At 48.1% G+C, this 15,199-nt stretch overlaps 1 protein-coding gene across 1 annotated transcript in view; it reads left to right on the top strand.

The window, feature by feature from the left end:
• The window catches only part of LOC116937859 (tyrosine-protein phosphatase non-receptor type 11-like), a 107,089-nt gene extending 93,295 nt beyond the window's left edge, over positions 1–13,794 (top strand). The window contains exons 15-16 of the mRNA XM_076063432.1: positions 4,274–4,335; positions 12,845–13,794. Coding sequence (XP_075919547.1) covers positions 4,274–4,335; positions 12,845–12,905 — 123 coding nt within the window. The 3' untranslated portion in view covers positions 12,906–13,794. The remainder of the gene's footprint in view (positions 1–4,273; positions 4,336–12,844) is intronic.
• Positions 13,795–15,199: the final 1,405 nt, after the last annotated feature.

Here is a 15,199-nt window from a genome sequence, read left to right on the forward strand (position 1 = left end):
GTGTGTGTGTCAGTGTGTGTGCGTGTGTGTGTGTCTGTGAGTGTGTCTGTGAGTGTGTGTCAGTGTGTGTGCGTGTGTGTGTCTTGTGTGTGTGTCTGTGTGTGTATTGTCTGTGTGTGTGTCCGTGTGTGTACGTGTGTGTGTGTCTGTGTGTGTCTGTCTGTGTGTGTCTGTGTGTGTGTGCGTGTGTGTGTCTGTGTGTGTGTCTGTGTGTGTGCGTGTGTGTGTCTGTGTGTGTGTCTGTGTGTGTGTGTCTGTGTGTCTCTGTGTGTGTGTCTGTGTGTGTGTCTGTGTGTGTCTGTGTCAGTGTGTGTGTCTGTGTGTGTCAGTGTGTGTGTATCTGTGTGTGTGTGTCTGTGTGTGTGTCTGTGTGTATGTCAGTGTGTGTGTCAGTGTGTGTGTATCTGTGTGTGTCTGTGTGTGTGTCAGTGTGTGCGTATCTGTGTGTGTCTGTGCCTGTGTGTGTCTGTGTGTGTCTGTGTGTATGTACACACACAGACACACACAGACACACACACTCACAACTCTTTCCTCAATGGAACATTTTGTAAAAATGTTGGAAGTAAATTAGAGGAAGTTGTGGAAAATGTGTGTGTGCGTGTGTGTGTCTGTGTGTGTGTCAATGTGTGTGTCTGTGTGTGTGTCTGTGTGTGTGTGTCAGTGTGTGTGTCAGTCTGTGTGTATGTACACTGTGTGTATGTGTGGATGTATGTGAGTCTGTGTGTATGTACACTACGTGTAAACTATGTGTATGTGTATACTGCTGTGTGTGTCTGTGTGTGTGTGTGTCAGTGCGTGTGTATGTGTGTGTCTGTGTGTGTGTGTCTGTGTGTGTGTCTGTGTGTGTGTCTGTATGTGTGTGTCTGTGTGTGTGTCTGTGTGTGTGTCTGTGTGTGTCTCTGTGTGTGTATGTACACTATGTGTAAACTATGTGTATACTGCTGTGTGTATGTCTGTGTGTGTGTGTCAGTGTGTGTCTGTGTGTGTGTCTGTGTGTGTCTGTGTGTGTCTCTGTGTGTGTCTGTGTCTGTGTGTGTCTCTGTGTGTGTCTGTGTGTGTGTGTGTCAGTGTGTGTCTGTGTGTGTGTCTGTGTGTGTGTCTGTGTGTGTCTCTGTGTGTGTCTGTGTGTGTGTCAGTGTGTGTCTGTGTGTGTCTGTGTGTGTGTCTGTGTGTGTCTCTGTGTGTCTGTGTGTATGTACACTATGTATGTACACTATGTGTATGCGTATACTGCTGTGTGTATGTACACTATGTGTGTACACTATGTGTGTACACTATGTGTATACACTATGTGTGTACACTATGTGTATACTGCTGTGTGTGTGTACACAATGTGTGTACACTATGTGTGTACACTATGTGTGTACTATGTGTATACTGCTGTGTGTATGTACACTATGTGTGTACACTATGTGTATACACTATGTGTGTACACTATGTGTGTACACTATGTTTATACTGCTGTGTGTATGTGTGTACACTATGTGTATACACTATGTGTGCACACTATGTGTATACTGCTGTGTGTATGTGTACACTATGTATGTACACTATGTGTGTACAGTATGTGTACACTATGTGTGTGTACACTATGTGTATACACTATGTATGTACACTATGTGTGTATGTACACTATGTGTATGTGTATACTGCTGTGTGTGTACACTATGTGTGTACACTATGTGTATACACTATGTGTGTACTATGTGTATACTGTTGTGTGTGTGTGCTATGTGTATGTGTACACTATGTGTGTACACTATGTGAACTATGTGTATACTGCTGTATGTGTGTACACTATGTGTACACTGCTGTGTGTGTGCTATGTGTGTGTACTATGTGTGTACACTATGTGTATACTGCTGTGTGTGTGTACTATGTGTGTGTGTACTATGTGTGTGTGTACACTGTGTGTACTGCTGTATGTGTGTGTACACTGTGTGTACTGCTGTATGTGTGTGTACACTATGTGTATACTGCTGTGTGTGTACTATGTGTACTATGTGTATACTGCTGTATGTGTGTACACGATGTGTGTGTAAACTATGTGTGTACACTATGTGTACACTATGTGTATACTGCTGTGTGTGTGTGCTATGTGTGTACACTATGTGTACACTATGTGTATACTGCTGTGTGTGTGTGCTATGTGTGTACACTATGTGTGTACACTATGTGTACACTATGTGTATACTGCTGTGTGTGTGTGCTATGTGTGTACACTATGTGTGTACACTATGTGTACACTATGTGTATACTGCTGTGTTTGTGTACACTATGTGTATACTGCTGTGTGTGTGTACTATGTGTACTATGTGTATACTGCTGTATGTGTGTGTACACGATTTGTGTGTAAACTATGTGTGTACACTATGTGTACACTATGTGTATACTGCTGTGTGTGTGTGTGCTATGTGTGTGTAAACTATGTGTGTACAATATGTGTACACTATGTGTATACTGCTGTATGTGTGTGTGTGCTATGTGTGTGTACATTGTGTGTACTATGTGTATACTGCTGTGTGTGTGTGCTATGTGTGTACACTATGTGTGTACACTATGTGTATACTGCTGTATGTGTGTGCTATGTGTGTACACTATGTGTGTACACTATGTGTATACTGCTGTATGTGTGTGCTATGTGTGTACACTATGTGTGTACACTATGTGTATACTGTTGTATGTGTGTACACTATGTGTGTACACTATGTGTATACTGCTGTATGTGTGTACACTATGTGTATACTGTTGTATGTGTGTACACTATGTGTATGTGTATACTGCTGTATGTGTGTACACTATGTGTATACTGTTGTATGTGTGTACACTATGTGTGTACACTATGTGTATGTGTATACTGTTGTATGTGTGTACACTATGTGTGTACACTATGTGTATACTGCTGTATGTGTGTACACTATGTGTATGTGTATACTGTTGTATGTGTGTACACTATGTATGTGTGTACACTATGTATGTGTATACTGTTGTATGTGTGTACACTATGTGTATACTGCTGTGTGTGTGTGCTATGTGTGTGTACTATGTATGTACACTATGTGTATACTGCTGTGTGTGTGCTATGTGTACTCTATGTACACTATGTGTACACTATGTGTATACTATGTGTACTATGTGTACACTATGTGTATACTGCTGTGTGTGTGCTATGTGTGTACCATGTGTGTGTGTGTGTGCTATGTGTACACTATGTGTACACTATGTTTGTACTGCTGTGTGTGTACTATGTGTACTATGTGTGTACACTATGTGTGTACACTATGTGTATACTGCTGTGTGTGTGCTATGTGTGTGTGTACACTATGTGTGTACACTATGTGTATACTGCTGTGTGTGCTATGTGTGTGTACTATGTGTGTACACTATGTTTATACTGCTGTGTGTGTGTGCTATGTGTGTACTATGTGTGTACACTATGTGTGTACTGCTGTGTGTGTGTGTGCTATGTATGTACACTATGTATGTACACTATGTGTATACTGCTGTATGTGTGTGCTCTGTGTGTACACTATGTGTGTACACTATGTGTATACTGTTGTATGTGTGTACACTATGTATGTACACTATGTGTATACTGCTGTATGTGTGTGCTCTGTGTGTACACTATGTGTGTACACTATGTGTGTACACTATGTGTATACTATGTGTGTGTGCAATGTGTGTGTACTATATGTACACTATGTGTACACTGTGTGCGTACACTGTGTGTGTGTGTGCTATGTGTGTACACTATGTGTGTGTGTACACTATATGTGTGTGTGTGCTATGTGTGTATACTATCTGTGTATACTATGTGTGTGTACTATATGTACACTATGTGTACACTATGTGTGTACACTATGTGTGTGTGTACACTATGTGTGTGTGTACACTATGTGTGTACACTATATGTACACTATGTGTGTACACTATGTGTGTATACTATGTGTGTATACTATGTGTGTACACTATGTGTACACACTGTGTGTGTGTACTATATGTACACTATGTGTATACTGCTGTGTGTACACTATGTGTGTGTGTACACTATGTGTGTGTGTGCTATGTGTGTGTACTATATGTACATTATGTGTGTACACTATGTGTACACACTGTGTGTGTGTACTATATGTACACTATGTGTATACTGCTGTGTGTACACTATGTGTGTGTGTGCTATGTGTGTGTAATATGTGTGTACACTATGTGTGTATACTATGTGTGTATACTATGTGTACACTATGTGTGTGTGCTATGGTTATGTTATCCTCAGAAGAACAGAGATTTACAGAATCAGGAACCCACTGTACCCACACAAAGACAAAGCTCTCTACGGTAACTGTACACACTGTACACCACGCACTGTACTACTCACTGTACTACTCGCTGCGTACTGTACACTACACTACATTTTACACTACACTATACATTACAGTACATTATACACTACACTATACACTACATTATACACTACACACTACACTACACACTACACTACACTATACACTACACTACACACTACACTATACACTACACTATATACTACACTATACACTACACTACACACGACACTACACAGGACACTATACACTACACTACACACTACACTATACACTACACACTACACTACACACTACACTATACACTACATTATACACTACACTATACATTACACTACATTATACACTACACACTACACTACACACTACACTATACACTACACTACGATACACTTATACACCACTATATACTACACTATACACTACACTATACAATAGACTACACACTACACTATACACTACACTATACACTACACTATACAATAGACTACACACTACACTACACTATACACTACACTATACAATAGACTACACACTACACTAAACACTACACTATACACAACACTATACAATAGACTACACACTACACTACACTATACACTACACTATACACTACACTATACACTACACTATACAATAGAATACACACTACACTATACACTACACTATACACTACACTGCATTATATACTACACACTACACTATACACCACACTACTATACACTTATACACTACATTATACACTACACTATACAATACACTACTATACACCACTATATACTACACTATACACTACACTATACATTACATTATACACTACACACTACAATACACTACACAATACACTACACACTACAATACATTACACACTACAATACACACTACACTACACACCACACTATACACTACACTATACACTACACTACATTATACAGTACACTACTACACACTACACTATACACCAGACTACACTATACACTACACTATACACTACATTATACACCACTCTATACTACACTATACACTACACTATACATTACACTATTCACTACACACTACATTATACACTATAAAACATTACACACTACACTATACACTACATTATACACTACATTACATTATTCACTACATTACATTATACACTACACTATACACTATATTATACACTACTATACACTACATTACACACTACACAATACACTACATTGTACACTACATTATGCACTGCACTACTATACACTACACACTACACTATACACTATACTAGTATACACTACACTATACACTACACTATACACTACACTAGTATACATTACACTATACACTACACTATACACTACACTATATTTGAACCGGTCATGGGTGAGTGAGTGGGTGACTGAATGAGTGAGTGGGTGAGTGGTTGAGTGACTGAGTGAGTGAGGGACTGAGTGAGTGGGTGAGTGAGTGGGTGAGTGGTGAGTGAGTGGGTGAGTGAGTGGTGAGTGAGTGGTTAGTGAGTGGGTGAGCGAGTGAGTGGGTGGTGAGTGGGTGAGCGAGTGAGTGGGTGAGTGAGTGGGTGAGTGAGTGAGTGTGTGAGCGAGTGAGTGGGTGAGTGAGTGGGCGAGTGAGTGAGTGAGTGGTGAGTAACGTGTGTGTGTGTCTGTGTGGTGAGTAAGTGGTGAGTGAGTGGGTGAGTGGAAGGATGAGTGAGTGAGGGGGTGAGTGAGTGAGTGAGTGGTGTGTGGGTGAGTGAGTGGGTGAGTGAGTGGGTAGGTGATTGAGTGGGAGTGAGTGAGTGGTGAGTAACTGTGTGTGTGTTGTCTGTGTGGTGAGTGGGTGAGTGAGAGGGTGAGTGAGTGGGTGAGTGCGTGAGTGGGTAAGTGGTGAGTGAGTGGTGAGTGAGTGAGCGATTGAGTGAGTGGGTGAGTGAGTAAGTGAGTGGGTGAGTGAGTGGGTGAGTGAGTGGGTGAGTGAGTGAGTGGGTGAGTGAGTGGGTGGTTGAGTGAGTAGGAGTGAGTGAGTGGGTGAGTGAGTGAGCGGTTAAGTGAGTGGTGAGTGAGTGGGTGAGCGAGTGAGTGAGTGGGTGAGTGAGTGGGTGAGTGAGTGAGTGAGTTGGTGAGTGGGTTAGTGGGTGAGTGGGTGAGTGAATGAGTGAGTGGGTGAGTGAGTGGGTGAGTAAGTGAGCGGTTAAGTGAGTGGTGAGTGAGTGGGTGAGCGAGTGAGTGAGTGGGTGAGTGAGTGGGTGAGTGAGTGAGTGAGTTGGTGAGTGGGTTAGTGGGTGAGTGGGTGAGTGAATGAGTGGATGGGTGAGTGGGTGAGTGAGTGGGTGAGTGAATGAGTGGGTGAGTGAGTCGGTGAGTGAGTGGGTGAGTAGGTGAGTGAGTGAGTGGGTGTGTGAGTGAGTGGGTGAGTGAGTGGGTGAGTGAGTGGGTGGGTGAGTAGGTGAGTGAATGGGTGAGTGAGTGAGTGAGTGGGTGAGTGAATGAGTGGTGAGTGAGTGGGTGAGTGAGTTACTGAGTGGGTGAGTGGGTGAGTGTTGAGTGAGTGAGTAGGTGAGTGAGTGAGTGAGTTGTGAGTGAGTGACTGAGTGGGTGAGTGAGTGGGTGAGTATTGAGTGAGTGAGTGGGTGAGTGAGTGAGTGAGTGGTGAGTGAGTGAGTGAGTGGGTGAGTAGGTGAGTGAGTGAGTAAGTGAGTGAGTGGGTGAGTGAGTGAGTGGGTGAGTAGATGAGTGAGTGGGTGAGTAGATGAGTGAGTGGGTAAGTGAGTGAGTGGGTGAGTTAGTGAGTGGTGAGTGAGTGAGTGGTGAGTGAGTGGTGAGTAACTGTGTTTGTGTCTGTGTGGTGAGTGGGTGAGTGAGTGAGTGAGTGGTGAGTGAGTGGTGAGTGAGTGGTGAGTAACTGTGTGTGTGTCTGTGTGGTGAGCGAGTGAGTGGGTGATTGTTGAGTGAGTGGGTGAGTGAATGAGTGGTGAGTGAGTGGGTGAGTGGGTGAGTGTTGAGTGAGTGGGTGAGTGAGTGAGTGAGTGGTGAGTGAGTGGTGAGTAACTGTGTGTGTGTCTGTGTGGTGAGTGGGTGAGTGAGTGAGTGGGTGAGTGAGTGAGTGAGTGGTGAGTGAGTGGTGAGTAACTGTGTGTGTGTGGTGAGTGAGTGAGTGGTGAGTGAGTGGTGAGTAACTGTGTGTGTGTGGTGAGTGAGTGAGTGAGTGGTGAGTGAGTGAGTGGGTGAGTGAGTGAGTGAGTGGTGAGTGAGTGGTGAGTGAGTGGTGAGTGAGTGGGTGAGTGGTGAGTGAGTGACTGAGTGAGTGGTGAGTGAGTGAGTGGTGAGTGAGTGAATGGGTGAGTGATTGAGTGTTAAGTGAGTGGTGAGTAACTGTGTGTGTGTGGTGAGTGAGTGGTGAGTGGTGAGTAACTGTGTGGTGAGTGAGTGGTGAGTGAGTGGTGAGTGAGTGAGTGGTGAGTGAGTGGTGAGTGAGTGGTGAGTAACTGTGTGTGTGTGGTGAGTGAGTGGTGAGTGAGTGGTGAGTAACTGTGTGTGTGTGGTGAGTAAGTGAGTGTTGAGTGAGTGAGTGGTGAGTGAGTGGTGAGTGAGTAAGTGAGTGGTGAGTGAGTGGTGAGTGTGTAGTGAGTGAGTGGTGAGTAATTGTGTGTGTGTGGTGAGTGGTGAGTGAGTGAGTGGTGAGTAACTGTGTGTGTGTGGTGAGTGAGTGAGTGGTGAGTGAGTGAGTGTGTGGTGAGTGAGTGGTGAGTAACTGTGTGTGTGTGGTGAGTGAGTGGTGGGTAAATGTGTGTGTGTGGTGAGTGGTGAGTGAGTGGTGAGTGAGTGGTGAGTGAGTGGGTGAGTGAGTGAGTGGGTGAGTGAGTGAGTGGGTGAGTGAGTGGTGAGTGAGTGGTGAGTGTGTGGTGAGTGAGTGGGTGGGTGAGTGAGTGAGTGGGTGAGTGAGTGAGTGAGTGGGTGAGTGAGTGAGTGTTGAGTGAGTGAGTGAGTGGTGAGTGAGTGAGTGGTGAGTGGTGAGTGAGTGGTGAGTAGGTGGTGAGTGAGTGGTGAGTAACTGTGTGTGTGTCTGTGTGGTGAGTGAGTGAGTGGTGAGTGAGTGGTGAGTGAGTGGTGAGTAACTGTGTGTGTGTCTGTGTGGTGAGTGAGTGAGTGGTGAGTGAGTGGTGAGTTACTGTGTGTGTGTGGTGAGTGAGTGAGTGGTGAGTGAGTGGTGAGTGAGTGGTGAGTGAGTGAGTGGTGAGTGAGTGGTGAGTGAGTGAGTGGGTGAGTGAGTGAGTGGGTGAGTGAGTGAGTGAGTGGTGAGTGAGTGGTGAGTGAGTGGTGAGTAACTGTGAGTGAGTGGTGAGTGAGTGGTGAGTGAGTGGTGAGTAACTGTGAGTGGTGAGTGAGTGAGTGAGTGGTGAGTGGTGAGTGAGTGGTGAGTGAGTGGTGAGTAAGTGGTGAGTGTGTGGTGAGTGAGTGGTGAGTGAGTGGTGAGTAGGTGGTGAGTAACTGTGTGTGTGTGGTGAGTGAGTGGGTGAGTGAGTGAGTGAGTGGTGAGTGAGTGAGTGGTGAGTGAGTGGTGAGTGTGTGAGTGAGTGAGTGGGTGGGTGAGTGAGTGTGTGAGTGAGTGGGTGGGTGAGTGAGTGAGTGTGTGAGTGAGTGAGTGGGCGAGTGAGTGAGTGGGTGAGTGAGTGAGTGTGGTGAGTGGGTGAGTGAGTGAGTGGTGAGTGAGTGGTGAGTAGGTGGTGAGTAACTGTGTGTGTGTGGTGATTGGTGAGTAGGTGGTGAGTGAGTGAGTGGTGAGTGAGTGGGTGAGTGAGTGAGTGAGTGGTGAGTGAGTGGGTGAGTGAGTGAGTGGTGAGTGAGTGAGTGAGTGGTGAGTGAGTGAGTGGTGAGTGAGTGGTGAGTGTGTGAGTGAGTGAGTGGGTGGGTGAGTGAGTGAGTGTGTGAGTGAGTGGGTGGGTGAGTGAGTGAGTGAATGTGTGAGTGAGTGAGTGGGTGAGTGAGTGAGTGGGTGAGTGAGTGAGTGTGGTGAGTGGGTGAGTGAGTGAGTGGTGAGTGAGTGGGTGAGTGAGTGGTGAGTGAGTGAGTAAGTGGGTCAGTGGTGAGTAAGTGGTGAGTAGGTGGTGAGTAACTGTGTGTGTGTCTGTGTGGTGAGTGAGTGAGTGGTGAGTGAGTGGTGAGTGAGTGGTGAGTAACTGTGTGTGTGTCTGTGTGGTGAGTGAGTGAGTGGTGAGTGAGTGGTGAGTTACTGTGTGTGTGTGGTGAGTGAGTGAGTGGTGAGTGAGTGGTGAGTGAGTGGTGAGTGAGTGAGTGGTGAGTGAGTGGTGAGTAACTGTGAGTGAGTGGTGAGTGAGTGGTGAGTAACTGTGAGTGGTGAGTGAGTGAGTGGTGAGTGGTGAGTGAGTGGTGAGTGAGTGGTGAGTAAGTGGTGAGTGTGTGGTGAGTGAGTGGTGAGTGAGTGGTGTGTAGGTGGTGAGTAACTGTGTGTGTGGTGAGTGAGTGGGTGAGTGAGTGAGTGAGTGGTGAGTGAGTGAGTGGTGAGTGAGTGAGTGGTGAGTGAGTGTGTGAGTGAGTGAGTGGGTGAGTGAGTGAGTGTGTGAGTGAGTGGGTGGGTGAGTGAGTGAGAGTGTGAGTGAGTGAGTGGGTGAGTGAGTGAGTGGGTGAGTGAGTGAGTGAGTGTGGTGAGTGGGTGAGTGAGTGAGTGGTGAGTCAGTGGTGAGTAGGTGGTGAGTAACTGTGTGTGTGTGGTGATTGGTGAGTAGGTGGTGAGTGAGTGAGTGGTGAGTGAGTGGGTGAGTGAGTGAGTGAGTGGTGAGTGAGTGGGTGAGTGAGTGAGTGAGTGGTGAGTGAGTGAGTGAGTGGTGAGTGAGTGAGTGAGTGGTGAGTGAGTGGTGAGTGTGTGAGTGAGTGAGGGGGTGGGTGAGTGAGTGAGTGTGTGAGTGAGTGAGTGGGTGGGTGAGTGAGTGAGTGAATGTGTGAGTGAGTGAGTGGGTGAGTGAGTGAGTGGGTGAGTGAGTGAGTGAGTGTGGTGAGTGGGTGAGTGAGTGAGTGGTGAGTGAGTGGGTGAGTGAGTGGTGAGTGAGTGAGTAAGTGGGTGAGTGGTGAGTAAGTGGTGAGTAGGTGGTGAGTAACTGTGTGTGTGTGGTGAGTGGTGAGTAGGTGGTGAGTGAGTGAGTGGGTGAGTGAGTGGTGGTGAGTGAGTGTGGTGAGTGGGTGAGTGAGTGAGTGGTGAGTGAGTGGGTGAGTGAGTGAGTGGTGAGTGAGTGAGTGAGTAAGTGGGTGAGTGGTGAGTAAGTGGTGAGTAGGTGGTGAGTAACTGTGTGAGTGTGGTGAGTGGGTGAGTGAGTGAGTGGTGGGTGAGTGGGTGAGTGAGTGAGTGTGTGAGTGAGTGAGTGGTGAGTGAGTGGTGAGTGAGTGGTGAGTAACTGTGTGTGTGTGGTGAGTGAGTGGTGAGTGGTGAGTAGGTGGTGAGTAGGTGGTGAGTAACTGTGTGTGTGTGGTGAGTAGGTGGTGAGTGAGTGGTGAGTAGGTGGTGAGTAGGTGGTGAGTGAGTGGTGAGTAGGTGGTGAGTAACTGTGTGTGTGTGGTGAGTAGGTGGTGAGTAGGTGGTGAGTAGGTGGTGAGTGAGTGGTGAGTAACTGTGTGTGTGGTGAGTGAGTGGTGAGTGAGTGAGTGGTGAGTAGGTGGTGAGTAACTGTGTGTGTGTGGTGAGTAACTGTGTGTGTGTGGTGAGTAGGTGGTGAGTAGGTGGTGAGTAACTGGTGAGTAACTGTGTGTGTGTGGTGAGTAGGTGGTGAGTAGGTGGTGAGTAACTGTGTGTGTGTGGTGAGTAACTGGTGAGTGAGTGGTGAGTAAGTGGTGAGTAGGTGGTGAGTAACTGGTGAGTGAGTGGTGAGTGAGTGGGTGAGTGAGTGGGTGGGTGAGTGAGTGAGTGGGTGAGTGAGTGAGTGGTGAGTGAGTGGTGAGTAGGTGGTGAGTAGGTGGTGAGTAACTGGTGAGTGAGTGGTGAGTAACTGGTGAGTAGGTGGTGAGTAACTGTGTGTGTGTGGTGAGTAACTGGTGAGTAGGTGGTGAGTAGGTGGTGAGTAGGTGGTGAGTAACTGTGTGTGTGTGGTGAGTAACTGGTGAGTGAGTGGTGAGTAAGTGGTGAGTAGGTGGTGAGTAACTGGTGAGTGAGTGGTGAGTGAGTGGGTGAGTGAGTGGGTGGGTGAGTGAGTGAGTGGGTGAGTGAGTGAGTGGTGAGTGAGTGGTGAGTAGGTGGTGAGTAGGTGGTGAGTAACTGGTGAGTGGTGAGTAACTGGTGAGTAGGTGGTGAGTAGGTGGTGAGTAACTGTGTGTGTGTGGTGAGTAACTGGTGAGTAGGTGGTGAGTAACTGTGTGTGTGTGGTGAGTAGGTGGTGAGTAGGTGGTGAGTAACTGGTGAGTAACTCTGTGTGTGTGGTGAGTGAGTGAGTGAGTGGTGAGTAGGTGGTGAGTAGGTGGTGAGTAGGTGGTGAGTAACTGTGTGTGTGTAGTGAGTAGGTGGTGAGTAACTGTGTGTGTGTGGTGAGTGAGTGGGTGAGTGAGTGGGTGGGTGAGTGAGTGAGTGGGTGAGTGAGTGAGTGGTGAGTGAGTGGTGAGTAGGTGGTGAGTAGGTGGTGAGTAACTGTGTGTGTGTGGTGAGTAGGTGGTGAGTAAGTGGTGAGTAGGTGGTGAGTAACTGTGTGTGTGTGGTGAGTAGGTGGTGAGTAGGTGGTGAGTAACTGGTGAGTGAGTGGTGAGTAGGTGGTGAGTAGGTGGTGAGTAACTGTGAGTGAGTGGTGAGTAGGTGGTGAGTAACTGGTGAGTAACTGTGTGTGTGTGGTGAGTAGGTGGTGAGTAGGTGGTGAGTAACTGGTGAGTGAGTGGTGAGTGAGTGGGTGAGTGAGTGAGTGGTGAGTGAGTGGTGAGTAGGTGGTGAGTAGGTGGTGAGTAACTGTGTGTGTGTGGTGAGTAGGTGGTGAGTAAGTGGTGAGTAGGTGGTGAGTAACTGTGTGTGTGTGGTGAGTAGGTGGTGAGTAGGTGGTGAGTAACTGGTGAGTGAGTGGTGAGTAGGTGGTGAGTAGGTGGTGAGTAACTGTGAGTGAGTGGTGAGTAGGTGGTGAGTAACTGGTGAGTAACTGTGTGTGTGTGGTGAGTAGGTGGTGAGTAGGTGGTGAGTAACTGGTGAGTGAGTGGTGAGTGAGTGGGTGAGTGAGTGAGTGGTGAGTGAGTGGTGAGTAACTGTGTGTGTGGTGAGTGGTGAGTAGGTGGTGAGTAACTGTGTGTGTGGTGAGTGAGTGAGTGAATGTGTGTGTGGTGAGTGAGTGGGTGAGTGAGTGAGTAAGTGGTGAGTAGGTGGTGAGTAACTGTGTGTGTGTGGTGAGTGGGTGAGTGAGTGAGTGGGTGAGTGAGTGGGTGGGTGAGTCAGTGAGTGAGTGGTGAGTGAGTGCTGAGTAGGTGGTGAGTAGGTGGTGAGTAACTGGTGAGTGAGTCGTGAGTAGGTGGTGAGTAGGTGGTGAGTAACTGTGTGTGTGTGGTGAGTAGGTGCAAGACGGACCCCAACTCTCTTTACGAAAACGTTGCCGTGCTGTCTAAGAAGAAGTGAACTCACCACCATCCTCACCAACACACTCACCAACACACTCACCACCACACTCACCACCATCCTCACCACCATCCTCACCACCCACTCACCACCATCCTCACCAACACACTCACCAACACACTCACCACCCACTCACCAACACACTCACCACCATCCTCACCACCATCCTCACCACCATCCTCACCAACACACTCACCAACACACTCACCACCATCCTCACCACCATCCTCACCACCATCCTCACCACCATCCTCACCACCACACTCACCACCACACTCACCACCACACTCACCACCACACTCACCACCATCCTCACCAACACACTCACCACCATCCTCACCACCATCCTCACCACCACACTCACCACCATCCTCACCACCTGACTCACCACCCACACTCACCACCACACTCACCACCACACTCACCAACACACTCACCACCATCCTCACCACCACACTCACCACCATCCTCACCACCATCCTCACCACCATCCTCACCAACACACTCACCACCCACTCACCACTACACTCACCACCATCCTCGCCACCATCCTCACCACCACACTCACCACCACACTCACCACCACACTCACCAACACACTCACCACCATCCTCACCACCATCCTCACCACCATCCTCACCACCATCCTCACCACCACACTCACCACCACACTCACCACCACACTCACCAACACACTCACCACCACACTCACCACCATCCTCACCACCATCCTCACCAACACACTCACCACCACACTCACCACCACACTCACCACCATCCTCACCACCATCCTCACCACCATCCTCACCACCATCCTCACCACTACACTCACCACCATCCTCACCACCCACACTCACCACCTGACTCACCACCATCCTCACCACCTGACTCACCACCACACTCACCACCATCCTCACCACCATCCTCACCACCATCCTCACCACCACACTCACCACCATCCTCACCAACACACTCACCAACACACTCACCACCCACTCACCAACACACTCACCACCATCCTCACCACCATCCTCACCACCACACTCACCACCATCCTCACCACCTGACTCACCACCATCCTCACCACCATCCTCACCACCATCCTCACCACCACACTCACCACCATCCCCACCACCACCCTCACCACCATCGTCACCACCCACTCACCACCACACTCACCACCATCCTCACCAACACACTCACCACCCACACTCACCACCACACTCACCACCCACTCACCAACACACTCACCACCACACTCACCACCCACTCACCAACACACTCACCAACACACTCACCAACACACTCACCACCATCCTCACCACCACACTGTGCGTGTGTGTCTGTGTGTGTGTCTGCGTGTGTGTCTGTGTGTGTCTGTGTGTGTCTGCGTGTGTGTCTGTGTGTGTCTGTGTGTGTGTGTCTGTGTGTGTGTCTGTGTGTGTGTCTGTGTGTGTCTGTGTGTGTGTGTCTGTGTGTGTGTGTGTCTGTCTGTGTGTGTGTGTCTGTGTGTGTGTCTGTGTGTGTGTGTCTGTGTGTGTGTCTGTGTGTGTCTGTGTGTGTGTGTATGTGTGTGTGTCTGTGTGTGTCTGTGTGTGTCTGTGTGTGTGTCTGTGTGTGTGTCTGTGTGTGTCTGTGTGTGTGTGTCTGTGTGTGTGTGTCTGTGTGTGTCTGTGTGTGTCTGTGTCTGTGTGTCTGTGTGTGTGTCTGTGTCTGTGTGTCTGTGTGTGTGTCTGTGTGTGTCTGTATGTGTGTGTGTCTGTGTGTGTCTGTGTCTGTGTGTCTGTGTGTGTGTCTGTGTCTGTGTGTCTGTGTGTGTGTGTCTGTGTGTGTCTGTGTGTGTGTGTGTCTGTGTGTGTCTGTGTGTGTGTGTCTCTGTGTGTGCCACAGTACCTAGTTTCGTAGGTGCTGCTACTCGCTACTAACAGCACTTGCCCCTACAGCCTGCTAGAGGCTACACGGGGGATCTTTGTCTGTGTGTAGGTGCTGCTACTACTAACAGCACTTGCCACTACAGCCTGCTAGAGGCTACACGGGGAATCTTCGTCCGTGTGTAGGTGCAGCTACTCGCTACTACTGACAGCACTTGCCCCTACAGCCTGCTGGAGGCTACCTGGGGGAGCTTTGTCTTTGAACCAGCGCTAAAAGTGTCGTGAAGCTAGTCCAGGAAGGTTACGTCATCCCTACAGACGTAGCCAGCCATGATGGTCGATGTGGGTCTCTATGGGTCTCTGTGTGTCTCTGTGGGTGTCTGTGGTTGTCTCTGTGGGTCTCTATGGGTCTCTGTGTGTCTC

This window comes from Petromyzon marinus, unplaced genomic scaffold (genome assembly GCF_048934315.1).
Source record: "Petromyzon marinus isolate PM22_M1 ecotype Great Lakes invasive population unplaced genomic scaffold, UKy_Petmar_22M1.pri1.0 PM_Scaffold_119, whole genome shotgun sequence".
In the NCBI taxonomy this organism is placed as follows: Eukaryota; Metazoa; Chordata; class Hyperoartia; order Petromyzontiformes; family Petromyzontidae; genus Petromyzon; species Petromyzon marinus.